This window comes from Erinaceus europaeus, chromosome 8, assembly GCF_950295315.1.
Source record: "Erinaceus europaeus chromosome 8, mEriEur2.1, whole genome shotgun sequence".
In the NCBI taxonomy this organism is placed as follows: domain Eukaryota; kingdom Metazoa; phylum Chordata; class Mammalia; order Eulipotyphla; family Erinaceidae; genus Erinaceus; species Erinaceus europaeus.
This window is the reverse complement of record NC_080169.1, coordinates 15,733,210-15,759,247: the sequence shown is the minus strand read 5'-3', so window position 1 is coordinate 15,759,247 and position 26,038 is coordinate 15,733,210. Positions and strand designations below refer to the sequence as shown.

Below are 26,038 nucleotides of genomic sequence, written 5' to 3'. Positions count from 1 at the left end.
CAATTCCCAACACCAAAGTTCTGCATCCCATCCCCTCCACTGGCAGTTTTCCTGTTTTTTATCCCTCTGGGAACATGGACCCTAGATCATCATGGGGTGCAGAAGGTGAAAGGTCTGGCTTCTGTAATTGCTTCTCCGCTGGGCATGGGCATTGGCAGGTTGATCCATACTATATTTCCAAATCCAGTCTTCTTAAGAGCTCCCCATTCGCTTACTCTGCTCCAAACAGAGTAGCCAGAGCACCATACAATGGGAGTTTCCTCATTTGAGGAAATGACTCATTTGATTCTCAACTCATTTGATTCTCAGCATTATTAGCTTATTATTATTAGCTTATTATTATTAGCTTATTATTCTCAGCATTATTAGCTTCATTTTATAGATGAGAAGACCGAGACACAAAGAGGTGCAGTAACTTCAAGACCGACTGTAGATTAAGCGAAGTGAAAATGAATAAGAAGAGAAAGATCATTTACAGCTGATTTCACTCATATATGGAATAGAAATAAGTCCATGAAGCGGCAAAAAAAAAAAAAAAAAAAACCCAACTCTTGAATTTGGTTGCTACCAGAGAGGGAGGGGACTAAGAGTGGGAAGGATGGGTAGAGGGGTTTTTGATAAAGTGATGACAATGGAACTCCAGTGATGTGGGGGGGGCAGTGTATACACACAGAGCAGTCTAAAGCTGTGCTTCCAAAAGTTTATAGTACCGCAAATCAGTGGTAAATCAATAAGGTGTTTCTTTTAAACCACAGTAAATAAGTAACAGAGTTGAGATACAGCATCAGAATTTAGTTACTCTCCCCCTCTGTCTTCCCCTCCTCTCTCCATTTCTCTCCTGTCTAACAACGATGACATCAATAACAACAACAACAATAACTACAACAACAATTAAAAAACAAGGGCAACAAAAGGGAAAATAAATAAATATAAAAAAATTTTAAAAAAGAGAGAGAGAGAATTCAATTGTCAGAGCTATCTATGGCCAGGGGCAGTTGAACTCTGAGGGTATGTTAGTGGAGAAAGTTGAGAAACCAGAGAGACAGGACAGAGAGATAGCTGAAAGGGTAAGGTACAAGCCTCGCCACACCCACTTCCCAGGTTCATGCTCTGATACCACAGGACAGTACCATGGCACTGGGGAAACTATTATATCTCTGTCTCTGCGTCTCTCTCTCTCTCTCTCTCTCTGGTTTCTGTCTCTCTTTCCTCTTTATCTGAATGAAAAGGGCGGCTGGGAATGGTGAAATCATGTGCTGGTGAAACCGTGGGCTTAGCAAAAAGATGATGATGGTGATAAAACAGAGAGGTGTGTTCTATTCTGTCTGCCCAGAGTTCTTATTGGGCCTGGCCAAAGATTTCCTATATCAAGAAACAGCACGTCTTGAGCAGACCATACCACCTAAGCCACATAGAATTTTTGGTTTTGTTTTGTTTTGTTTTGTTTTGCCTTCAGGGTTATTACTGGGGCTCAGTGTCTGCACTACAGGCACTGTAAAAAGTCCACTGCTCCTGGGTGGCCATTTTTTCCATCTTTTTGTTGCTGCTGCTGCTGTTGAATAGGAGAGAGGAGGGGGAAACAGAGGGGGAGAGAAAGAAAGAAACCTGCAGACATGCTTCACCACTTGTGAAGCAGGCCCCCTTCCCCCACAGATGGGGAGCCAGGGGCTCAAACCAAGAACCTTGCTCCTCCAGTCCTTGTACACTTAACCAGGTAGTTTTCAAGAGATGATGGTCTTGGGTCAGTGGTGGCACACCTGGTTAAGTGTACATGTTACAATGTGCAAGGACCCCGGTTCAAGCCCCCAGTCCCCACCTGCAGGAGGAAAACTAGAGTGGTGAAGCAGTGTTGCAGGTACCTCTCTTTCTCTCTCCCTATCACCCCCTTCCCTCTCAATTTCTGGCTGTTTCTATCCAATAAATAGGTAAAGATAATATCCAAAAAAAATTGTGAAGAGAAGACGGACCCTAAGAGCAGAAACAGTTTTCTCTCAGCGGGCTGGAAAAACTTCCACAAAACCTTCTAAATGAGGCAAACACACTGACCACACCAGAGAGAAAAAACCCATAGGTGTAGATTTGGAGACTATTTTCTCCTTTTACTTGAAACAATTCAAATATGGGAGGAGGGGCAGGGACTGCTGGACAAAAATGAGAAATGGGGGGGGAGGAGATCCTGATGGAGCTCTTGGAGGCAACATATGGAAGAAGTTATTGAAGAAAGTGGCTCTAGCAGTTTTGGAAAGCTGAGGAGGGGCAGTTACGCTGCTCTTAGAGACAGAAGATTGAGGGTGTGGTGAAAAATCGCAAAGTGGGATTAAGATAAACCAAAACAGAGGAGAAATATTGGGCCAGGTGAACTTTCACCTTCCCTAACATGATTTATGTACTTATGACTAGCCAGACTGGACTAGATTTGGGGGGCAAGGGGAGCAGTGAAGAAGGGGGGAAGAGGCAAGGAGGTTGCTGGTGAACCTGTATGAATCTAGTGTTTCTGTGACAGGCCTGGGCAGAGCTAGCTGCACTGCACAGGCAGAGTGGAGCACTGGTCTAGGCAGATGGGCTAGCTTGTGATACAACATACTTGCCCTCAATTTAGTCACATTCACAGTTGTGAGTTTTCAGAATTTAAAGTAGGACAAATGATTCCTAAATGTAAGGGTAGAGCACCTCACTTGGAGAAGAGGAGCAGGGGAAGCAGAGAGAGGAAGAAAGGAAGAGAGGCAAAGGGGACAGGAAGAAAGAAAATAATGGAGAGGATGGAACATGGAACTTTGGTGGTGAGAGCTGTAGGGAATTATACCCTTGTTATCTTACAACTTTGTGAATCATTATTGAATCTTTAGTTAAAAAAAAAAAATTAAAAAGAGAAAAGAGAAGAATCTGGTTGACTAGAAGAAAATATGGAAAGAGGAGGCTTGCTTTCCATAACATACCATCTAGTCTTTTACCTGCCCTAGAAAAGAAGGACCTCTTGGCTCCATTTATGAACGATGGCTACGACAACTCAAATGAGGCCCAACAGTGACTAAAGCCCTATGAAGACCAGAACACGTGGGTTTCATAAAAGCTGACACCAGAGAGGGATGGGCAGAATAAACATGCTGATAAACTAAGTGTTGGTGTGTTTAACTTGACACACTCTCACAGGGACCAGGAGGCAGGAGGCAGGATCACAATGAAATGAAAAAAAGTAAAATGGGGACATTTTACAGGGTGTCAAGTAGCAGAGAAGAGAGTCTAGGAGAAGGCAGGCTTGCAAAGTCTATGGTGTAGTCAAGTTGAAGGTTGATCCTTAATGTTTTACTAAGGTTTGAGATTCACAGAGGGCCGTGAAATCAATCTACTCCACTTTTCTCTCTTTTTTAAAAAAATAAAATAAGGTAGAAAAGGAAAGATTGAGAATGGGGTAAGATATTAAACAGACTACAGTAAATTATAGAGTGCATAACGTTCTGTGCTAAGGATAAATACTATTCAGTAAAACTTGTACTTTGGGAGTGTATATGCACACATGCATATGAATTGGGTCTTTCTTTTTTAAATTTTTTTAAATATTTATTTATTTTCCCTTTTGTTGCCCTTGTTTTTTATTGTTGTTGTAATTATTGTTGTTGTAATTGACATTGTCATTGTTGGATAGGACAGAGAGAAATGGAGAGAGGAGGGGAAGACAGAGAGGGGGAGAGAAAGATAGACACCTGCAGACCTGCTTTACCACTTGTGAAGCGACACCCCTGCAGGTGGGGAGCCGAGGGCTCCACCAGGATCCTTATGCCAGTCCTTGTGCTTTGCGCCACATGCACTTAATCCACTGCGGTACCGCTTGACTCCTCAATTGGGTCTTTCTACAAAATAAACATCTTGCTAGGCACCACATAAGTCTGAATCCACTAATACATAGATAGACAGAGAAGGGCTCCAAGAGAAAAAATACTGGCAGATGGAGGAAAGAGTTGTAAAAATCAAAAGAACAATAAAGGATGTTTTTTGAGCTTTTAAAGTACTAGATTTTACTTTTTTCTCTCATTCTTAGAATTTTTATTAGTGATTTAATAATAGTCCTTCACAAAAAAAAAAAATAGTGCTTCACAAAATTATGAGATAACGGGAGTACAATTCCACACCATTCCCACCACCAGAGTTCTGTGTCCCCGTTCCCTCCACTGGAAACTGCAGTAGTTTTCTCAAGGTCACAGATACGATGATTATTTTTTTCTGTAACTATCTATATTTGTATATGTGTGCCCATTTTTTTCTATGATGCTGCCTTCTCTTCCTTTCTAAGTCACACCTATACTTACTACTACTTCCAAATATCCTTCCTTCTTTCTTCCCTCTTCTCTCTCCAGGTTCTGATGGAGTTGGGAGTTCAGAGCCCTCTGATCATCTTCCCCTAACATTTCTCCCCCTCCAGGAGTATGGGCCAAAGTTCTTTCTGGAGTGCAGAAGGTAGAAGGTCTGGCTTCTGTAATTGCTTCTCCACTGGACACGAACATTGTCTGTCCATACCCGCAGCCTGTTTCTATCTTTCCCTAGTGGGGTAGGGCTCTAGAAAGGTGATCTTCTGGGGCACGTTGGTGAAGTCGTCTGCCCAGCGAGTTCAGTATAAAACCAAAGCGGCATCGGCAACTTGGTGGCTGAAAGGCGGTAAGATAAATAAAGCAGCACAAAGTAATTAATAAACATAAAGTAGGAATTAATAAACCATAAAGTAGGAATAGAGTAGATGGAAATAGGCCTTAAGGCCTTAAGGTGGACAGAAGCTAGGAAGTGTATTTTAGCTAGGTCCCTAGGGGTCCATGACTTTAGTAATTTTTGCTTTAGTAATTTTAGCTAACATGCAGGTGACCTAAAAATATTGTCTGGGAAGATGGTGTCAGTGCTGAGAACAGGATTAGAAAGCTGAATTAGGGCAGAGTAGCTCACAAAAGTGAAGAAAATACATAAATACAATTAGCTGTTTACTAATATGACCCAGGGCCCATAACTACTCATATTTAGTACAGAGGACCTAGCGGGGGTTATATTGTTATAAGGAAAAGTGGGAAATGTTATGTATGTACAAACTATTGTATTTACTGTCGGATGTAAAACATTAATTCCCCAATAAAGAAATTTAAAATATATTTATTTAGCACAGGAGCCTATGGAATCTCCAAGTCCCTATTAGTCTGAGCTCTCATTCCATGATCACAGCTAGGAACATTCTAGACTGCACTCATTTCAAGGCCAGTCTTCCTCAAGTAGAAGGGTAGGATGAAATTAAGGATATTTTGTCTGTTTTTACCCACATGGACGTCACCTGTGTGATTTCACCACTCCCTGCAGACTTTATTTTCCTTTGAATTTCAGAGAGACAGAGATAGAGAGTGGAGGGGAAGGAGAGACACCAAAGCACTATGCTACCATTCCTGGAGCTTCCCTTGATGCTGTGCATGGCTCCCATATGGTACTTGGGGCTCTAATCAGAGTTCCTGAGTATGGTAGAGTAAACCCCCACCTAACTGTGAGATCTTGGGTAGTCATTCAGCCGGCTGACTGACAGATTTGTTTTCAACCTGAGTGGTGAGATGGGTTGTCCCAGTTGCTACTATCAGAGTTCTTGCTACCATGAGGGAAAGCAAGTTTGAATGGAGTTGATGCCCCGGAGGATGGAATAGAAAGACCTGAGTCCTTGACAATCTGCTGGAATAACAACTGAAGAGACCACTCACTCCATGTCTGGAATTAGAGTAAATACAGTTAGAACTTTCCTTATTGTGTGATGCAGACTGAGTCAGATTTTTCAATTGCTTGCTGGGGACTAAACCACACTGCAGCAAGGCTAAAGTCAAGATCCAATTAGATCACCTATGAGAAATATTTTATAAAGAAAAAAAAAGAAAAATATTTTATAAACTGTAGAAACATACAAGTGACAGCTTTTTCCAGAATTATATAGTTTGGACAAACCTGCTAGCTTTTTAGAAAAAAGTTTTTCTGATGATAAGCCTCGCCTTCTTTCATGGGAATAGATTTGCCCTCCCTCTTAACCTCTGAACAGAGACTGTATTCTGTACAACACCTAGTGCATTATCAACACTTAATAAATGCAAACTAATGTTGTGTTAACTACAAATTGCCACCAGATGTTTTTAAGGCTTTAGAACCTTCAGGTGAAACTGATTGCACAAAATAGTAGTTTAATTATTACATCATCCATCTCTGTAATAGAGAACGTCTGTCTGTCTTAGGGCTGAAAACACCAAGCTAGTCTGCTGCTGCTGTGTTTGAGATTAATAAATACTCTCTATGTAATCCCTAAAGACAATTTTTGGGGAAAGGCAGCAATCATCTTCTCTAGACATCACCATCTTGAATTATTTTGCTCAAAGGCAAAACGAAGCATCCAAAACAAGATGTAAAAAAAAAAAAAAGTGTCTGGATGAAACACAATTTTGGAAGACAAGTATCCACAGCAGCTGCAGACCAACTAGAAGCATGTTCTCTAAGCAGTTAATTAATAAGAAGAGAGGATAGCAAGGCCATTTAGAAGAGCTAGAGGGAATGGAGCTAGAAGGAAGTGAACTCGGTCTCTGCGTTCTCAAAAATGTTCCTCCCTTCTATCGATTCTCAAATCCACCTGTTAACTGGAGTTATCTGGGGAGGTTTGCGGGGCTCCTGTCTCTGAATTCCACATCAAATACTTAAGTCTGAATTCCTGAGGGACATGCTGGACCAACACCACTTGGGCGCTTAGGGGTTTAGAAAAACAGGATCTCATGACTTGCCACGCAAGACCGAAAGAGCCAAGATTTGTCATTCTTTTATTCTCAATAGTAGAATGACACTTTTTTTTTACTTTTTTTCTTTTATTGAGGAGTTTAATGGTTTAAAGTACAATTGCTAATACATAGGTACACCACCTTATCTCACCATGACAGGTGTCTGGAAGATTCCGGATGATTCTTTTTTCTATTAAAACTTCAAGCGTACCATCTCAGAGAATGAAAAAAAACCTTTCCCTCTCCTACAATTTCAGGGCAAACAGTTCAGAAAAGCTAAAAATCCTATTTCACACAGTCAGTGGAGATCCAGATACCTTCCTTCGTGTGACTCTGTCATCCCCTAGGTCAGGGTTAACAGCTGCCAGATCAAAGTTAGATTATTAAAGAGCCCACCCAGTGCAGTTTAAGAGCTCTGGAGGATTCTAGTCCTAGCCTCAACTCTGACACCATCTTCCCAGACAATACTCCTAGCCCACCTGTATGTTAGCTGTTGGGCTCAGTCAAAATTAGTAAAGTCATGGGCCCCTTGGAATACGCTTAAAATAGACTTCCTAGCTTCTTCCAAGATGAAGACTCCACTTTTCATCTGCTCTACTTTTACCTTTAGGTTCCTGATTATTAAACATTTTCTTCTTCTTTGTATCTTAATGCTTTTCAGCCACCAAATTGCAGATGCTACCATGATGCCAACCCGACTTCCCTGGGCAGACGATCTCACCAATGTGTCCTGGAACCCCACCTCCACAGGGAAAGACAGAAACAGGCTGGGAATATGGATCCACCTGCCTATGCCCATGTCCAGCAAAGAAGCAATTACAGAAACCAGACCTTCCACTTTCTGCACCCCATAAAGATCTTTGGTCCATACTCCTAGAGGGATAAAGAATAGGGAAGCTTCCAATGGAGGGAAGGGAATATGGCACTCTGGTGGTGGGAATTGTATAGACTTATACCCCTCTTATACCACAATCTTGTCCATCATTATTAAATCATAAATATGAAAAATTGTACAAAAAAAGTTCTGGAGGAAACCCTTCAAAGGTCAGGCCTCCTAAGGCCTAAGGCCAGAAGGACTATATAATACTCAACAGTGCTATCTGGCTAGCTTGCTACACAATATGTCTGCTCTCAATTTAGTCAGAGAACCACATATAACCCAAAGGATGCTGGCTTGAAATCTAGTCTACGCATATTGCTAGGAAGAAGAGGTTAGCTTCTGACAAAGATCAATTGTCACACCAGTAAGGATCCAATAAATGACAACTATTCTTATTAGCCAGAATACATGCTTCACTAGCTTAGAATACAAATAATATTTCACTTATTTTCCTATCAAATTGGTTGAGGCCCAAAACCTTCCAGAAGGAAGCCAAGAATTCCATCCTCAAGGCCTCCTCACTTTTCCATTTTACATGGTTCAATTTTCCTCAGTTCTAAAGGACCTCCTCATGCCAGGTGAAAGAAACTTGTGTTAGCTCATCAGTTACCTTGGCACTGGTTACTACACTGGAGACTCATCAAACACTGGCCCCACCCGTCTAATGACTGATTGCCCCTGCCCCCTGCCATGGAAGAAGTCCTTGCTTCTTCTTGGTCACGGTAGAGCTTCCACTCATATTTTATGTCAAATGCATCTGTTCTGTCATCATTCCCAAGCATGAGATAATGCCCATCTAGTTGAGTACAGAAGGGCCCTTCCTTGGCTATCCATAGCGAAGAAATGATCCCTCTTCCCTGACATCCTGATCCACTTCCAGGGGTTACATGAAACCCTGACCCATACCCTGGATCCAGGTCAGAAAGCTATACCCTGGGTAAAAATGACCCTAGTGTGTCCTTGGTAGTCGTTCTTCCTTGGCAAACAAGATTTTGTGTATCAGTGTCGAGGAACTTCAACCCTCAAAAGTGAAGCATCGGGACTCAGGCGGTAGCGCAGTGGGGTAAGCGCAGGTGGCGCAAAGTACAAGGACTGACCGGTGTAACGATCCCAGTTCGAGACCCTGGGTCCCCACGTGCAGGGGAGACCCTTCATAGGTGATGAAGCAGGTCTGCAAATGTCTTTCTTTCCCCTTCTCTGTCCTCCCCTCCTTTCTCCATTTCTCTCTGTCCTATCCAACAATAACAACATCAATATCAACAATGACAATTAAACAACAAGGGCAACAAAATGGAATAAATAAATAATATTTTTTTAAAAAGAGAGAAGCATCAAAGACTTTATGCCTATTCTGGGGGATTCTGGCCTCTTGACAAAATTACCAATTCCTTCTCAGGGCCAGTTCTATAGCAAAGACCATCATGAAGGGACTATCTTTGTCAGGCCATAAACAAAAATCCCTTAATAAAATTATTCCAGGGTAAGAAATGTCTATTGACCTTACATTTTTACAACATGATTTTTTTTTCCTATTATAATGAAAATCTGTCCCAAGTTTGCTTCTCGAGAGACTTGAAAAGGCACTATTTTTAAAACCTTATCAGTCTTCAAAGACATCTAACCTCTCTCCTCTCTCTAAGAGAAGTATCATTATCTGTTTAGTGTTTTATAAATGGAGCATTTAAGAAACTTATGAGACGCAATGACCACAGTCTCTGAGGTAACTAGTTGATGATTTCACTCATATGTAGAATTTAGAGAAATGAAATGCATGAACGTGGCAAAGAAAGAAAGAGAAAACACAGAATAAGTATCCAAACAGTCCCTAAGACTTAGTGAGAACTATGGTGGTTACCTTCTAGGGAACAGAATGTACAACTTTGGTGGGGGGTATAATTACCAATATTTTTTTTATTCAGGGCCAGGTGGTTGCACAACTGGTTGAGCACACATGTTACAATGAGCAAGGACCCAGGTTTGAGGCCCCTGATCCCCACCTGCAAGGGGAAAGCTTTGTGAGTGGTGAAGCAGTGCTATGAGTATCTCTCTGTCTCTCTCTCTATTACCCCCATCCCTCTTGATTTCTGGTGGTCTCTAGCCAATAAATAAATAATTAATTAAAAAATGAAGAAAGAACTTTTAAAAATATTTATTTATTTATTCCCTTTTGTTGCCCTAGTTGTTTTATTGTTGTAATTATTATTGTTGTCCTCATTGTTGTATAGGACAGAGAGAAATGGAGAGAGGAGGGGAAGACAGAGAGGGGGAGAGAAAGATAGACACCTACAGGCCTGCTTCACAGCCTGTGAAGCAACTCCCCAGCAGGTGGGGAGCCGGAGGCTCGAACCAGGATCCTTAGCCAGTCCTTGCGCTTTGCGCCATGTGCGCTTAACCCACTGCGCTACCACCCAACTCCCAGAAAGAAATTTTTTAAAAAGTACCCAACTCATATATACAAGTATAAATGAGTTTAGTGAATTTTTACAAACTGAACATGCCCACATGCCATTCACAACAACAACAACAACAATAAAAAATACCTTTGCAACACCCCTCAGAACCCCACTTCATATCGCTTTCCAGTCATTCTCCCTAGCTGGGATAATTATTATCCTATTTTCTAGTTTTGCCTGTTGGTTGAATTTCATATGAAAGGGATCATACAGTCTTTAAGTCTGGCTTCTTTCATACAGCTCATTCACTTTCACTGAAGTATAAGTTCTATTGTGTAGTGTATTGCAATTCATTGATCTGTCCGACTGTTAATGAGTATCTTGGTAGCCTCCAATTTGGGGTTGTTATAAATCCTGCATCCAGAAACATGGCATATGGCTTTTGGTAAATTATATTTATTCATACCTGTTGGGTATATATCTCAGGGTAAACTGCTATCAAGCTTCATTCATCTGTGGAAAATAAATAAGTAATTCAAAGAAACTGTCAAAATACAACAAGACCAACCCTTAGAATGTGGGGGGCGGGGGGGAATACTTTCATTGTCAGAGGAAACATGGGAGGGCCAGAAGCTGGCCCCACCAGGTTGTTTTGTAACAGACTACTGAACCAAGCAGAGGAGAGTTAGTGCTGTTTACTAAAAAACAAATAAACAAACAAAACCTAAGCAAACAAACAAAACAAGAAACACACACACACTGTCTTGCTGACCATTAGAGAAAGGTCTTTAACAACTAATTAAACCTGAAAGTGAAGGAAGTATGTGGGTAAGTCTGAAAGAAAGGGCCTTTGGTTGATCTTTTTTGAGGACACAGAACAGGCAATGGCATTTCTGTATAGACCAAATCAAAGAAAAAGGACGCCAACCTGACTTGATTAGATAGATGTGCCCTGGAACCCCACCTCTTCAGAGCCCTGCCCTGCCAGGGAAAGATAGAAATAGGCTGGGAGTATGGATCGACCTGACAACGCTCATGTCCAGCAGAGAAGCAATTATAGAAGCCAGACCTTCCACCTTCTGTACCCCATAATGATGCTGGGTCCATACTCCCAGAGAAATAAAGAACAGGAAAGCTTCCAATGGAGGGGGTGGGATATGGAACTCTGGTGGTGGGAGTTGTATGGAATTATACCCCTCTTAACCTATGGTCTTATTAATCATTATTAAATCAATTCTTAAAAAGATAATGTAAATACAATTAAAAAAACTAAGTGCCTGAGTAAATTTTTCTACCAAGTCCTATAAGTAATTAGAAAGGAAATTCCTCCCTTCACCTCAGTTTTTTTTTTTAATGACAAAATGAAAATGTTGAGACAAATAATAAAAAAGATCTAAAACACAGTGCCTTACTAACAAAGTGGTAAAATATGCACAAGTTTTGTAATTAGGCCCAGCTTCAAAACCCAGGTTGTATGGCCTTGGACAAGTAACTTTATTTCTCTGTTCCTAGTTTTCCAGTTGTAATACATAAAATAAATTACACACAGAGCTCAGGATATATATATAGAGAGAGAGAGAAGTAATGCAGTAGTAGACATGAGAATACCACACCACATACACTCATTGCCAAGAGGCAAAGCTGAGATCTCAATGCCAGGCTGACAAGAAGATGAAAACCATTCCTATATGGCTCGGGTTTAAACAACTGACCTCACCATGGGTTTAATTCTGAGAAAGGAGTCCATTGGGTGAAATCACAGTATTTAAAGGCAAGCTTGGATCTGATCCAGTCTGACACAAGGGGCGAGAAACGGAGACCTGGAAAGGCAGTAAGAATGTGTGAGCTATGGAGATACTCATAGTCAAGTAGGTGACAGAATCTGATTTCAGGCAGACTCACTCATACTGAGGCATTACCCTAGCCAAGACCTCTACACAAAGGGTCCATCTCTAAGGAAAAGGGCCCAGCTCACACTAGTAGTTTGTCATGGCCCCAGGGTAAACTAATGAGTAGACCCCCCAAGATAGCATTAGAGCTCTGAAGAGGAGAACTCAGCAAAAAGGTTTATGTTCAGGGAGGTGTGAAGTTGCACTCCCAAATTATTCTTTTATTTTATTGGGGTTTTTTTTTTTGGGGGGGTTCTTGTTTTTGCCACCAGGGTTATCACTGGGGTTCAGTGCCTGCACTATGAATACAATGTTCCAGGGTATGTAGTCGTGGCCGAGTGGTTAAGACGATGGACTAGAATACAACATTCCTGGTGGCCTTTTTTTTTCCTTCTACTTTTATTTGACAAGACAGAGAGAAATTGAGAGGGGACGGGGGAATAAAAAAGGAAGAGATAAAGATAGACACCTGCAGTCCTGCTTCGCCACTCATGAAGCATCCCCCCTGCAGGGAAGGATTGGGGACTCGAACCTGGGTGTTTACGTATGGTATGGTATGTGCACTCAACCAGGTGCACCACCACCGGGCCCCCCTCTCAAAATTCTTTAGTATTATAAATCAATAATGAATTTTACCTAAATGAAACTTTTAAAAGAATGTCTGAAAATTAAATATAATCCCCCCAAAATCCATTTCTATCTAAGTCCTGGAATTTGTTTGGAAAAGGGATCTTAGCAGATGTGATTAAATCAGGGATTTTGAAATCCCAAACTTAACCTGGATAATCCAAACAGGGCCTAAATGCAATGACATGTATCCTATAAAATAGACACACAGATGTAGGCAGAGATTGGAGTGATGAGGGTCCAAGCAAAGGAATGCTAAAGACACACACACACACACACACACACACACACACACACACACACACACACACACACAGGAAAAGACAAGGAAAAAATTGTCCCTTGAAATCTGCAGACATCTTGATGTTAGACTTCCAGTCTCCAGAACTGAGAAGATAGGTTTCTATTGTTTTAAGTTGCCAAGGTTTTGTGATATGTTATTGGAAACCTTAAAAAATTACTACAGGAATTCGGGCGGTAGCACAGTGGGTTAAGCACAGGTGGTGCAAAGCTCAAGGACCGGCATAAGGATCCCACTTCAAGCCCCCGGCTCCCCACCTGCAGGGGAGTCACTTCACAGGCGGTGAAGCAGGTCTGCAGGTGTCTATCTTTCTCTCCCCCTCTCTGTCTTCCCCTCCTCTCTCTATTTCTCTGTGTCCTATCCAACAACAACGACATCAATAACTACGACAACAATAAAAAAAACAAGGACAACAAAAAGGAAAATAAATAAATATAATTTTAAAAAGTTAAAAAAAAAGAAAGAAAGAAAGAAAGAAAATTACTACAGTCCCGGACAGGAGGTTGGGATTTGGACAAATTTTCAATCTAGGAAATGGAATTCTATATAAAGACAGAATATTCAAAGTAAAGAGATTCAGTTCAGTGTAAAGGGCAGGAAGCAGGTGTTGATTTGGTCCACTGGATATCATGTTTGGGCAGTATAGAGCAATTCCACACCTAACCATAGAGCTCAGCTAGGTGGCTCTGGGCTTGGTAAGTATGTCATCAAATGGGATGTTTCTGCACATATATCTAAGCAAAGGAAACAAGAACCAGCAGTTCATTTATGTTCTGCTGAGAAATGATAAATATCTTGCTGATTCAAGTCTATGTATATAGTCTGAGATGGTGTCAGTTTTAGAAAAAGAAGAAATAAAGGCCAGATGGTGGTGGACCTGGTTGAGCTCACCCATTAGCATGCACAAGGATCCAGGTTCAAGCCCCCTCCTGCAGGGGGAAGTTTCATGAGCAATGAAGAAGTGGTCCTGCTGTCTTTCTTTCTCTCTCTGTCTCTAGCTCTTCTTTCCCACTCAACTTCTGTCTCTATCCAAATTGAACAAATAAAAATATTTTTAGGGGAGTCGAGCAGTAGCGCAGTGGGTTAAGCGCATGTGGCACAAAGCTCCAGGACCGGCACAAGGATCCCGGTTTGAGCCCCCGGCTCCCCACCTGCAGGGGAGTCGCTTCACAGGCGGTGAAGCAGGTCTGCAGGTGTCCGTCTTTCTCTCCCCCTCTCTGTCTCCCCCTCCTCTCTCCATTTCTCTCTGTCCCATCTAACAACGACGAAATCAATAACAACAATAACTACAACAACAATAAAAACCAACAAGGGCAACAAAAGGGAAAATAAATATAAAAAATATATATTGCAGGAGAAGGAGAAGAAGAGGAGGAAGAGGAAATGGGGGTCCAGAAAATATGCTGTCCCTGCTGTGGAAGCAATCTGGTCCATTCCTGAAGAGTCATCCACATGCCAGCGGTGGGGGTACAGATGTGAGTCCAAGTTCTTGCCCTCCCCAAACGCATGGTCTATCCTTGACTCTCCTCTGTAGTTATGACTCTGCTAGAACAGAGACTTCCTCAGCACTCAGGAAGACTCACCCCTTCATCCAAGAGCTTCTGTAACTTGAGAACACTCTGTGCTTACGTTGTTTGGAAAAAAAAAAGTAGAGCTCTGAAGTCAGATAGTGGCTCACCTAGTAGAGCACACAAGCTGCCATGTGCAAGAATGTGTGTTCAAGTCCCCAGTCCCAGACCTGTAGGAGGTGGGAGGTAGCTTCATTCATTAGCAGTGAAGTAGTATTGCAGGTATCTCCATCTCTTTCTGTGTCTCCCTCTCTCACTCTCTATCCAAAAGAAAGAAAAAAGAAAAAAAAGGAGCCAATCAGTGGTGTACCTGGCTAAGCATACACATTACAGTGTGCAAGGGCCTGGCCAGTTCAAGCCCCTGGTCCCCACCTGCAGGGGGAAAGCTTCATGAATGGTGAAGCAGAGCTGCAGACTCTCTCTCTCCCTCTCTCTCTCTCTCTCTATCTCCCTCTCTCCTTCCCTCCCTCCCTCTTTATCTCTCCCACCCTTCTCAGTTTCTCTCTGTCTCTATTGAAATAATAAATGATATTAAAAATAAGACTAAATAAAAGTTTTTAAAAAGAAAAAAAATGGCTGCCAAGAGTGGTGACGTTATACAAGCACTACGTCCTGGCAATAACCCTGTGAAAAGAAAGAGTTCTTTCCAAAGGAAGAATCCACCATCTCTACAAGTTTCTAATTCTCCAGTTCAAACATCAGCCTCATTGTTAAAATAAAATACTGGCCCCAAAAGCAGTAAAAGAATAGGATTTCAACTTAGATGTTATCAAAAAGTACTCATTCTCAGTGCTCTCCTTTCTAGGTCCTATAAGAAAACTGAAATGAATTAGTTATAGTCTCTGTCTTTAGTAGCTTACATCCTCACTTGTAATATAAGGTGTAGACATAGTCATAAACACTACATTTAAAAAAAAAAAAACAGCGGGTACGTTAAAGGGGTACAATCAGAAATAGAGAATTTGAGGTGAGATAGCCTTTAAACAAATATTTATTTATTTATTCCCTTTTGTTGCCCTTGTTCTTTTAGGGTTGTAGTTATTATTGTTGTTGTAATTGTGGTTGACGCCGTTGTTGTTGCATAGACAGAGAGAAATGGAGAAAGGAGGGAGAGACAGAGGGGGAGAGAAAGACAGACACCTGCAGACCTGCTTCACCACCTGTGAAGCGAACCCCCTGCAAGTGGGAAGCTGGGGACTCGAACCAGCATCTTTATGCCAGTCCTTGTGTTTTGCGCCACCTGCGCTTAACCCAACTCCCGAGATAGCCTTTTAATGATATTGCAAACTAGGCCTGAAAGGATTCCAACATGTGGCAATCAGATATAAATTTTACATCATAGGGAGTCAGGCGGTGGCGCAGTGGATTAAGCGCAGGTGGCGCAAAGCTTAAGGACCAGCATAAGGATCCTGGTTCGAGCCCCCAGCTCCCCACCTGCAGGGGTCACTTTCACAGGCGGTGAAGCAGGTCTGCAGGTGTCTGTCTTTCCCTCTCTCTGTCTTCCCCTCCTCTCTCCATTTCTCTCTGTCCTATCCAACAATAACGACATCAACAATAACTACAACAATAAAACAAGGGCAGCAAAAGGGAATATTTTTTTTTAAAAAGTTTACATCATAAATCTTACAGTCACTAGAAAATGTATTATTTAGGGGCTAAGGAAACAGCATAATAGTTCTGCAAAAGACTTTTACACCTGAGGCTCTGAGGTCTCAGGTTTGATCCCCAGCACCACCATAAACCAGAGCTGAGCAGTGCTTTGGTCTCAGGGTCTCTCTGTGTCTCTCTCTCACTCTCGCTCTTTCTCCCTCTGTGTGTGTGTGTGTGTGTGTGTGTGTGTGTGTGTGTGTGTGTGTATCTTTTTCTCTGTATCTCGTTCATTAAAAAGTAAATAAAACATTTTTAAACAATGAAAATAGAATTATCTAGAATATCCAGTGTGACAATGACAAAGAACAAAGTAAGGAATGTTTGCAATGAAAAGCTCTTGACAATCAAACTTTCTAAATTGTTTCATTGCTTTGGACTTATTTCCTCATCTATGATTTTTTTTACTTTACATATAATCACTCTAGTCTCAAATCACCAGACCTCAAATATTGCTTGCACGGTTCATTTTAAGGGAGAAAGACACTGTTGACTTTATCCTTAGGGATGCCCATCCATGAACTTTTCATGTAGGTGGAAAACTTTGGGGTTTCCAGAAACCAACAGATGTCTTTTCTAAAGCCATAAGGACTGGCTGACACACGATAATTTGACTAGAAAAAAATAGAGCAAGCGGGTCTACTTAAAACTGGGTTTTAGAAGAAGTCTGTGAAACAATATGGTTTGTCCTAGGAGATGAAAGATATTTCCACCTGCCTCTGTGGACTTTCAACAAAAGCCATCAGTTATCCCAGTAACAATGTAGATTTACTCAGAAACAACAGAAAAGAGGGAATGTGAAGCATGCACTCAACTATGTTTACTCCTGAATCCAAGGCTAAAGGCCTCTTCTGTGAACCCAGCCCCTCGGTTCTGACAGAAGAGGAAGCAGTGCTAATTCCCATGAGATGGCAATGCAATTTGGAATCGGTAGTTTACTGGATCGCACATGTGTGGGCACTTTTTCAAGCCCCCACCATCCCTCACTCTATTTACTTGTTTGTTTATTGACTTATTGATGGCACCAAGGCTTCATATGTGTGCCCAGGCCAACTTTTTTCATTGTCAAATATACAGTAAATGAATTAATCAGAGGGAGACAAAGAATGGGAGAGACACAGCTGCAATGGAGCCCCTCCTACCTAAAGGTTTGTGGCACTCCCATGTGGTGTCAGGGTTTACACTCAGACCATATGCACTGCAAGGCATGTGCCCAGACAGATAAACTATCTTCCAACCCCAGCCTCAAACCCCCACCTCATCTAAATACAGATTCTGTATATTAATGTTCACTTCTCTATGAATTTGGTTCTGACTTTGTTTTCTTTAAGATTTTATTTATTTATTCATGAGAAAGGTAGGAAGAGAAGAGAGGAAGAACCCGACATCACTCTGGTGGTACCTGTGTTGCCAGGGAACAAACTCAGGACCTCATGCCTAAGAGTCCAATGCTTTATCCACTCTATGCCACCTCCCGAACGGACCACACTCTCACTTGTGGTTTTTGTTTGTTTGTTTGTTTTTGCCTCCAGGGTTATCACTGGAGCTCAGTGCCAGCACTGTGAACCCTCTGCTCCTGGAGGCTATTTTCCCATTTTGTTGTCCTTGTTGTTGCCCTTGTTGTGGTTGTTATTGTTGTTATAGCTGTTGTTGTTGTTGGATAGGACAGAGACAAATTGAGAGAGGAGGGGAAGTGTTGTATGCTTTACATTGGGTTGTTCTAGATCTCCCCCGCCAAGAAAATTGGATCATTCCTGCTAGTTTCGCGGGCTTGGCCCCGCCCCAAGGAACCCAAGAGTTCCAGAGTTCGAGAGTAAGAGAGAGTGCTTGGCGCTGCTGCGGGGGAAGGAGGCAGGAGAGTTCTGTTTGGTGATTAGTTTGTCTTAGTTTATAAATCGTTGATCCTAAATAAAGAAATACAGCTTCCCTGCCCAGCTGTATGTCTCTGGTCGTCTCTGTTACCCGCCCCTGAAGCTAGCCCGGCCAGCTAGAGCCTCCGAATTTTAACAACAGGGAAGACTGAGAGAGGACAAAAAGATAAGACACCTGCAGACCTGCTTCACCGCCTGTGAAGCGACTCCCCCCTCCTTTGCAGGTGGGGAGCCACGGGCTCAAACTGGGATCCTTGTTGCGCTGGTCCTTGCGCTTTGCACCATGTGTGCTTAACCCACTGTGCTACCACCCGACCCCCTTCTCATTAGTTTTCTAACTGCAGAGCTGAGATCCGTACTCCTCTCCTAGAGTTCCAACAGACCAGACCTTCTTACTCTTGTCTCTTCTTTTCTTTTCCTTTCTTTTCTTTTCTCTTCTTTCCTTTCCATTTTCTTTTCTTACCAGAGCACTGCTCAGCTCTGCCTTATGGTGGTGCCAGGGACTGAACAAGGGTACCCCCTGTTTTACTATCTTTAGTGCTACCTCTTGCCTCCCACCTTTTTCTTTTCCTTGAATCAGGTTGAACTTTCTGAAGTTTGAAGATCATAAAGCAAGAACAAAAACAAAAAAAAAGGACCATGAAGTAACACACACTCGCATTAACTGCAGAGCTTGAAAGAACATCCTAATAGTAAAGCCTCAAAAGGAGGAGCAACTACTGAGTCCTCAGAGGGTTAGCTGATTTGAACCACATACATCAACACTTGCCTTCTCAGATGGATCTGTTTGCAGGTTGCTATGCAGACGGTGATAAAATATCCGTTTGGGTGGAGTCAAACATTGTATGACACCCTTACAGCACATCTGTGAACAAATGACTTTGAACAAATGACTGCTTTCACTAGGCCTCTGTGCTGCTGTTGGAGGCTGCTTCCCAAATACCAACCCTGAGCCTAGCCCCACCATATGGACACATGGGGTCAATGAAAAACAGCATGGAGAGGCGGTCGGAGAATGAGACGGTCTGGCAAAAAGTGACAGGCTTTATCCAAGCTGCTGAAAAGAAATGTTCTGAGATGAAAGAGAATGCAGAGGTGCACGCCTTCAGAATGTATCTGTGGCTCAAAATACACCCTAGCAGATTCTTAAGAGCCCCTAGTGGCCGAGTTAACCTTGGCACTGTTATCATCAAAAACTTTATCCTCATTTCTGGCACCTAATATCAGACACATTGACAGCACAGAGGCTGATGGAGGAAGAAAGAATCTGTTTTGCAGTTGAAGAAAAAGAAGAAAAGAAAAAAAAAGCCAAGAAAACCTGTTCTCAGGTGTCTTGGGCCATTTGAAACCGCACCAGAGACATGCTTGCTTTCAGCATTGATGTTGCAAGTGGTGTCCTCCACGTGTGATGATGGATTTCAGCACCAGAGTTTTCTCAAGATGTTCCAAGCCTTCAGGCTCCTGATCCTTTTTCCAATTACAAAGATGATAGGATCCCAGGGAGAGTTGTGATTAGGCTAAACGCTCCACAGCTGTGAGAGATGAGTGTACAAATTCCAATAAAGATTCTGCGTGTTCTGGACTCAATTTACCTGCATGACATCCAAGCCTAACTCAGGGACCACTTTAAAGGACCAGAGGTGCGTCAGTGCTGTTCGGTATCTTCCACAACATCAGCTGGTGACTGTCCTAGGAGGCCGGCTTCCCCTCACACGGCTGTCACTGCCCCCTGGTAGGTGTTTATTTAGAAGTTCTGAGATATATGGGGAGCAAAGCTGGGCTGGGAAATTAAACCCATGAGCCTGGGAATTCAAAGAAACCTTGCTATTCATTATGTGAATAGTCAGGAGAATTATAAAACACCTTGTTACTCAAAGGGTTGGACTGGAGTTGGGACAACATCACCGGCTGTATTACCACCTCAAACTCTGTTTTGTTTTGTTTTTTGGTTTTTTTTTTAATTTTTTATTTAAGAAAGGATTAGTGAACAAAAGCATAAGGTAGGAGGGGTACAACTCCACACAATTCCCAACACCCAATCCCCATAACCCACCCCCTCCCATGGTAGCTTTCCCATTCTCTATCCCTCTGGGAGCATGGACCCAGGGTCGTTGAGGGTTGCAGAAGGTAGAAGGTCTGGCTTCTGTAATTGCTTCCCCGCTGAACATGGGCGTTGACTAGTCGGTCCATACCCCCAGTCTGCCTCTCTAATTCTGGGGTCAGAGAGAGCTCAACCTAGAGGTCAGGCAGTAGCACAGCAGGTTAGATGCACATGGCGCAAAGCACAAGGACTGGCTAAGGACCCCGGTTCAAGCCCCCGGCTCCCTACCTGCAGGGGAGTCGCTTCACAGGCGGTGAAGCAGGTCTGCAGGTGTCTGTCTTTCTCTCCCCCTCTCTGTCTTCCCCTCCTCTCTCCATTTCTTTCTGTCCTATCCAACAACAACAGTAAAGGCAACAATAACAATAACAAGGGCAACAAAAATGGGAAAAATGGCCTCCAGAAGCCCTGGATTAGCAGTGCAGGTACCAAGTCCCAGCAATAACCCTGGAGGCAAAAAGAAAGGGGGGAGGCTCAACCTGTTACAACACACAACTTGCATACCTGAAAACTCAGGAACCACAGATTCAATCCCGACCACCACCACCTGCCCGAGCTAAGCAGTACTCCACTGGTTTTTTTGTTTGTTTGTTTTCTCTTTCATTCTCTCTCATAATAAATTTAAATAGAAAATTTAAATCCCTGTGTCACTGGGTTTTACTTTGAGTTGATAAAATATTTATAAACTAAGCCAAGTTTTTTTTTTTTTTTTTAATTTGGGGATATACAAAAGAACTGTCAACTGAGGGCCGGCATGCAGCTCGCCTGGAGTCTATGGCCTAGTTTACCATGTGTGAGGCCCACGTTCCAGTCAGACCCAACGACACGGAGGGGATCGTCAATGCTGTGTGTCTCCCCCACTCCTCTCTATACCTCTCTCTTTCTATCTAAAAAAAAAAAAAAAAAAACCCTCAGAGTGACAATAACAAAGAATTTCAAAGTTCTTAAACATACTGGGGCAGGGTCAATGCTGGGGCTCAGTGTCTGTATGACTTCACTGTTCCTATTTTTTTTTTTTTTTTTTTTTAGTCCACCTGCATGTTAGCTATCAGGCTAAGGCAAAAATTACTAAAGTTATAGGTCACATGGAACATGCCTAAAATAGACTTCCTAGTTTCTTCCCATAGGAAGACCCCTAGTTTCATGTGCTCTGTTCTGACCTGTGGGTTCATGTTTATTAAACTTGACCTACTGTATATCTTACTGCCTTTCAGCCACCAAATTGCAGATGCTACCATGATGCCATCCTGACCTCCCTGGGCAGATGACCTCACTAATATGTCCCAAAACCTCACCTCCTCAGAGCCCTGCCCCACTAGGGAAAAATAAAAACAGGCTGGGGATATGGATCAACTTTCCAATGTCCATGTCCAGAGGAGAAGCAATTCAAGAAGCCAGACCTCCCACTTTCTGAACCTCCTAAAGAATTTTGGTCCAGTGATCCATGGCACAATGTATAAAGCACTGAACTCTCAAGCATGAGTTCAACCCCCGGCAGCACATGTACCGGTGTGATGTCTGGTTCTTTCTCTCTCTCCTCCTATCATTCTCATTAATAAATAAATAAAATATTTTTTAAAAAAGAATTTTGGTCCATACTCCCAAAGGGATAAAGAATAAGGAACCTTCCAATGAAAGGGATGGGACACGGAATGCTGGTGGCGGGATTTTACAATCTTGTTAATCATTATTAAATCAATAATAAGAATTTTTTTAAATAATGCTATCTTTTTATCTAAGTATTTACTTATTTTTGTCAGCAGGATTATTGCTGGGGGTTGGTGCCCAAATGGCTCTACTGCACTGTTCCCAATGGCCTTCCCTTTTTTTTTTTCTTTCATTTTGATAAAGGATGAGAGACAGACGGAGAGAGAAAAAGTGAAAGAGGAGAGACACCTGCAGCTCTGTTAAGACTACTTATGAACATCCATCCTGCAAGTGAGGGCCAGGAGCTTAAGCTCATGGTAACATGTCAGCTCTGTTGGTCACACCACTACGTGGTCCTAAGAACACTATCTTACATAACTGAAACACTTAGACTCTTGACTCCAGAACACTGCATCATTTAAAACACTTGATTACTGGGGCTGGGTGGTGATAACACATTAAGCAGACACAATGACCCAGGTTCAGGCCCCCAGGTCTCCAGCTGCAGGGGGAAGTGAAGCAGTGCTGTAAGTATCACTATTTTTCTCTCCCTTTCTATCTCCTGCTTCCCTCGCAATTTCTCTCTGTTCTAGCAAATGTAAGGAAAATAAAATAAAGCATCAAAAATATATATATATTGATAACTTAAACTTTGTATTAGGAACTTTTCAATCTTCTCTAAAGTTTGAATGGATAAATCACCACAGATGATTAAAATAAGCCTAAAAATTACTGACATAGCTGAAAAAAATATATATGGATTAACCTAAAGAATGTGATGATTGGGGAGTCGGGCGGTAGCGCAGTGGGTTAAGCATATGTGGCGCAAAGCACAAGAAGAGGCGAAAGGATCCAGTTCGTGCCCCCGGCTCTCCACCTGCAGGGGAGTCACTTCACAGGCAGTGAAGCAGGTCTGCAGGTGTCTATCTTTCTCTCCCCCTCTCTGTCTTCCCCTCCTCTCTCCATTTCTCTCTGTCCTATCCAACCAACAACAATGACATCAAGAACAATAATAATAACTACAACAATAAAACAACAAGGGCAACAAAAGGGAAAATAAATAAATATAAAAAAAGAATGTGATGATTGATATTTATATACATGGTCGTCTAATAAAGTTTATTGTACCTCAGAACTACTTTTCTTCTCAATTGATTATACTAACATCACGACCTTGGGGAGCTAAGAACTTGACATTCTGCAAAGCTAGTAATTTTTCTAAACCAATTTATTTTTTTTTATTGGATACAGAGAGAAATTAAGAGGGAAGGGGGAGATAAAGAGGGAGAGAGAGAGACTTGCAGTGCTGCTTCACAACTTGCAAAATGTTCCCCCTATAGGTATGGATTGAGGACTTGATGCTTCGTCCTTGAGCATTATAAAATATACACTCAACCAAGGGTGTTACCACTTTGTCCCAGTAATGTTTTCTTTCTTTTTATTTTTTAACTTTATTTATTAATGAAAAAATAGGAGAGAGAGAGAGAGAGAAAGAACCAGATATCATGAACTGGTAAATAGCTCCTTTGGATAGTATGCTATCCAAGGGAGCTATTTACCAGTTCATGAATACAAGACCTTGGGGGGGGGGGAATCACATACATCCACCTTCACAATTTAGAATGCACTGGAACACCCCCTGGTATCGCTCCAGACACATGGAGATATTTAACAGTACCCTATTATTTCACAGTTTATCACACAGCCACACAATCTTGTGTCACACTTACGCGACATGTGTACATTTCTCTTTGTAGTCTCTAAACTTGAATTTTCTCTTTAAGGTAAACTAGAAAGACAAATGACTAAAATCAAGGGACTCAATGGAGTTATAAATGAAATTCTCAGAATACCAAGTCTGGAAGTGGAAGTAGAGGAAGAAGCGGGGAAAAGTTACAGCTTTTTATAATACTCGTACAAATGAAACACACAACTAGGAACATTTCCTCCTCTATCTTTTCACTGTCTTTATGCAAATCTCCACACCAATAGATTATCCAATTACTGACAAATACCACTTCAGATTTTCTTTTCTACAGAAAAACCAAATCATTAATTTAAGCCTATCAAACTATGAGTAAACTACTAATAGAACTATAAATGATGCCCCCTGAAGCATGTTGCAAAAGCAACTTCAAAATCAAGTTGTCTTACTGCTGGAAGTCAGTTCCAGGTACAACCACCCAGCAAGGCAATTTCGGGGGGGGGGGGGGCCTGTTTTGACTGATGATTCATCCAATATTTCAGGAGCCTAATGGCTAAATCAAAGCAACAGGGATGGTAACCTGAGCTGCCCTAGAAGTAGCGAAAGTGCTGCCACACTAGAAATACTCACTGATAAACTGATGGTATTAACGTTATAGGTGACCTACTCAACGTTTGACAGTGGTTAAGAGAAGAAGGCATGCTTTGTAGCATTTGCAAATTCCTGCTGTACATAAATACGCTCAGGAAGACTGATTTCAAGCCACCCAGGCAATAACATTGAATGGAAAGTTAAGATACTTACAAAATAGCCGCCCATTACACAGTATGGCATCTGTGTTACCCGTAAATAACCTCTACAGCATCAGCATGGTAAAATAACTAGATTGTAGTAAATTTTGAGTATCACATTTATTTTTTTCACAGAGTCGACTCAGTTCTAAGATCATATAATTTAATTTTTAACGACTGCATTTAACAACTAGCTCCCGAAATTCAATGTAAAAAATAAGTGGGTTCTGGTGATCAGGGACCATATATTACAACACACAAGTACACTTTGCTCTTCAGGGAGCATTAAAGACATTTCAAACAAATAACAAGCCGAATAAATGAAACTGAGAAACCATCCAGCTCATCTCCAGAGCTCCCTAAAATGTCAACTTCTTTGCTTCTCCCACTTCGGACATATTCTAAATTCACCTTTCACCTTGCAGAGTCTTGCAGAATGGGGGGGGGGGGGGGGAATATCATTAAGAGACAATAGTTTCCATCTGTACATAACACTTTCCCAAGGAGGTGTATGCTTTTACATACAATGGGTGCGACGGTTTTGGTCTTGCTCCGTGAGTTCAAATCAATGGGTAAACACATTTTAGAGCCTGGGGGCGGAGGGTAAATAAAATGAAATATAAATAAGTAAACAAGCAAAGAGTCCTGGGAGAATGTTTTGTACAGAAGAGAGATGGAGGCGTGGAGCTGGGAGTCCTCCCCCCACAGAGAGCCGACGCGCTGCAGGCAAGCAGATGCACAAGTCTGCAAAACTTTCCTCTTCAGTCCTGCTTTCCAACTTCAGAGATTACCCTCCCCCCAACATACACCCCCAAATTTTTCACTTTCCCTGATTAAAAAACCAAAAAGCATATGCTGAGTCCTTAATGAAGTTCCTATGATTTGGCTTCATAACATTCAAATGAGCAGCTAAGGAAAGAAGAGCTTCGCTGTGTTTTCCTCCCCTCAGACACACCTGTCAGTGTCACAGACACGTGTTCACAGGCTACATGAGCGTCCTTGCCAAACTTTGCACCAACAGTAGTCGTGGCCGAGTGGTTAAGGCGATGGACTAGAAATCCATTGGGGTCTCCCCGCGCAGGTTCGAATCCTGCCGACTACGGGAAGGCGAACCTTTTGCCATTGATCCCTTGGGACCTGCGCTAATTTTGCAGGGTTCAATTCAGTTTACTGCATTTTTATTAAGCATTTGAAAGTCGGGAGGGTTTTGCATGACGGGGGGCGGGGGGCACCATGGCGACCCCAAAGAGGCCAGAAAAGGATACTGTGTGACTGTGTTTACAACTTGGGCCCAGGAGGGGGAGATGGAGAGAACCGCGCTAGCCTATCGGAAACGCAAAGACACCACACCGCGAAGAAAGGACCGTGCCACAGGGGGCCTTTATCATCCCCTTCCTTCCCGCCGGCAGTGCCGAGGGTCCGAGTCTGGTGAACTCTCCTAGTCCCAGGATTCGGCCAGCCCGGGGGCCACGGACAGACGCGCGCATGCGCGGGACGCCTCCTTGCACGCCCCCCCCCCCCGCCGGCGCCTGCGCGAGAGGCCGTTACCATGGAAACCTCCTAGTGCGGCAGGGAAAGACTCCACGGTTTCAAGATGGCGCAGGACCTGGATGAGCTCTTGGATGAGATCGAGGCCAAGCTTTGCAGACCCGACCCGCTGAAGCTGGGCAAGGCCGAGCAGTCCCGGGGCGGCGACCTCCTCGGCCGCGAGCGGCAGCGAGCTGAGATGATGGAGAATCTCAGGTGCACAGGCGAGAAGGGTGGGCCGACCTGGGAAAAATGGAATCCAGGTGGTCCACGCTGCCCCCCGGGACCCCCCCGTGCCTGACCTCTGACCTCTGCGTCGCCAGGGCC

General features: G+C 42.7%; 1 protein-coding gene, 1 long non-coding RNA gene and 1 other non-coding gene across 3 annotated transcripts in view; 2 read left to right on the top strand and 1 right to left on the bottom strand.

The window, feature by feature from the left end:
* Positions 1 to 4,228: 4,228 nt before the first annotated feature.
* Positions 4,229 to 25,871, bottom strand: LOC132539870 (uncharacterized). Its single transcript, XR_009551136.1, has 4 exons — positions 25,733 to 25,871; positions 11,753 to 11,860; positions 10,507 to 10,553; positions 4,229 to 4,640 (listed from the first exon to the last, which is right to left on the bottom strand). It is a non-coding gene; the product is annotated as an uncharacterized LOC132539870 (long non-coding RNA).
* Positions 25,205 to 25,286, top strand: TRNAS-AGA (transfer RNA serine (anticodon AGA)). The gene has a single exon. It is a non-coding gene; the product is annotated as a tRNA-Ser (tRNA).
* Positions 25,687 to 26,038, top strand: part of CFAP418 (cilia and flagella associated protein 418) — a 28,972-nt gene continuing 28,620 nt past the window's right edge. Inside the window, exon 1 of the mRNA XM_007532211.3 lies at positions 25,687 to 25,927. Coding sequence (XP_007532273.1) covers positions 25,779 to 25,927 — 149 coding nt within the window. The 5' untranslated portion in view covers positions 25,687 to 25,778. The remainder of the gene's footprint in view (positions 25,928 to 26,038) is intronic.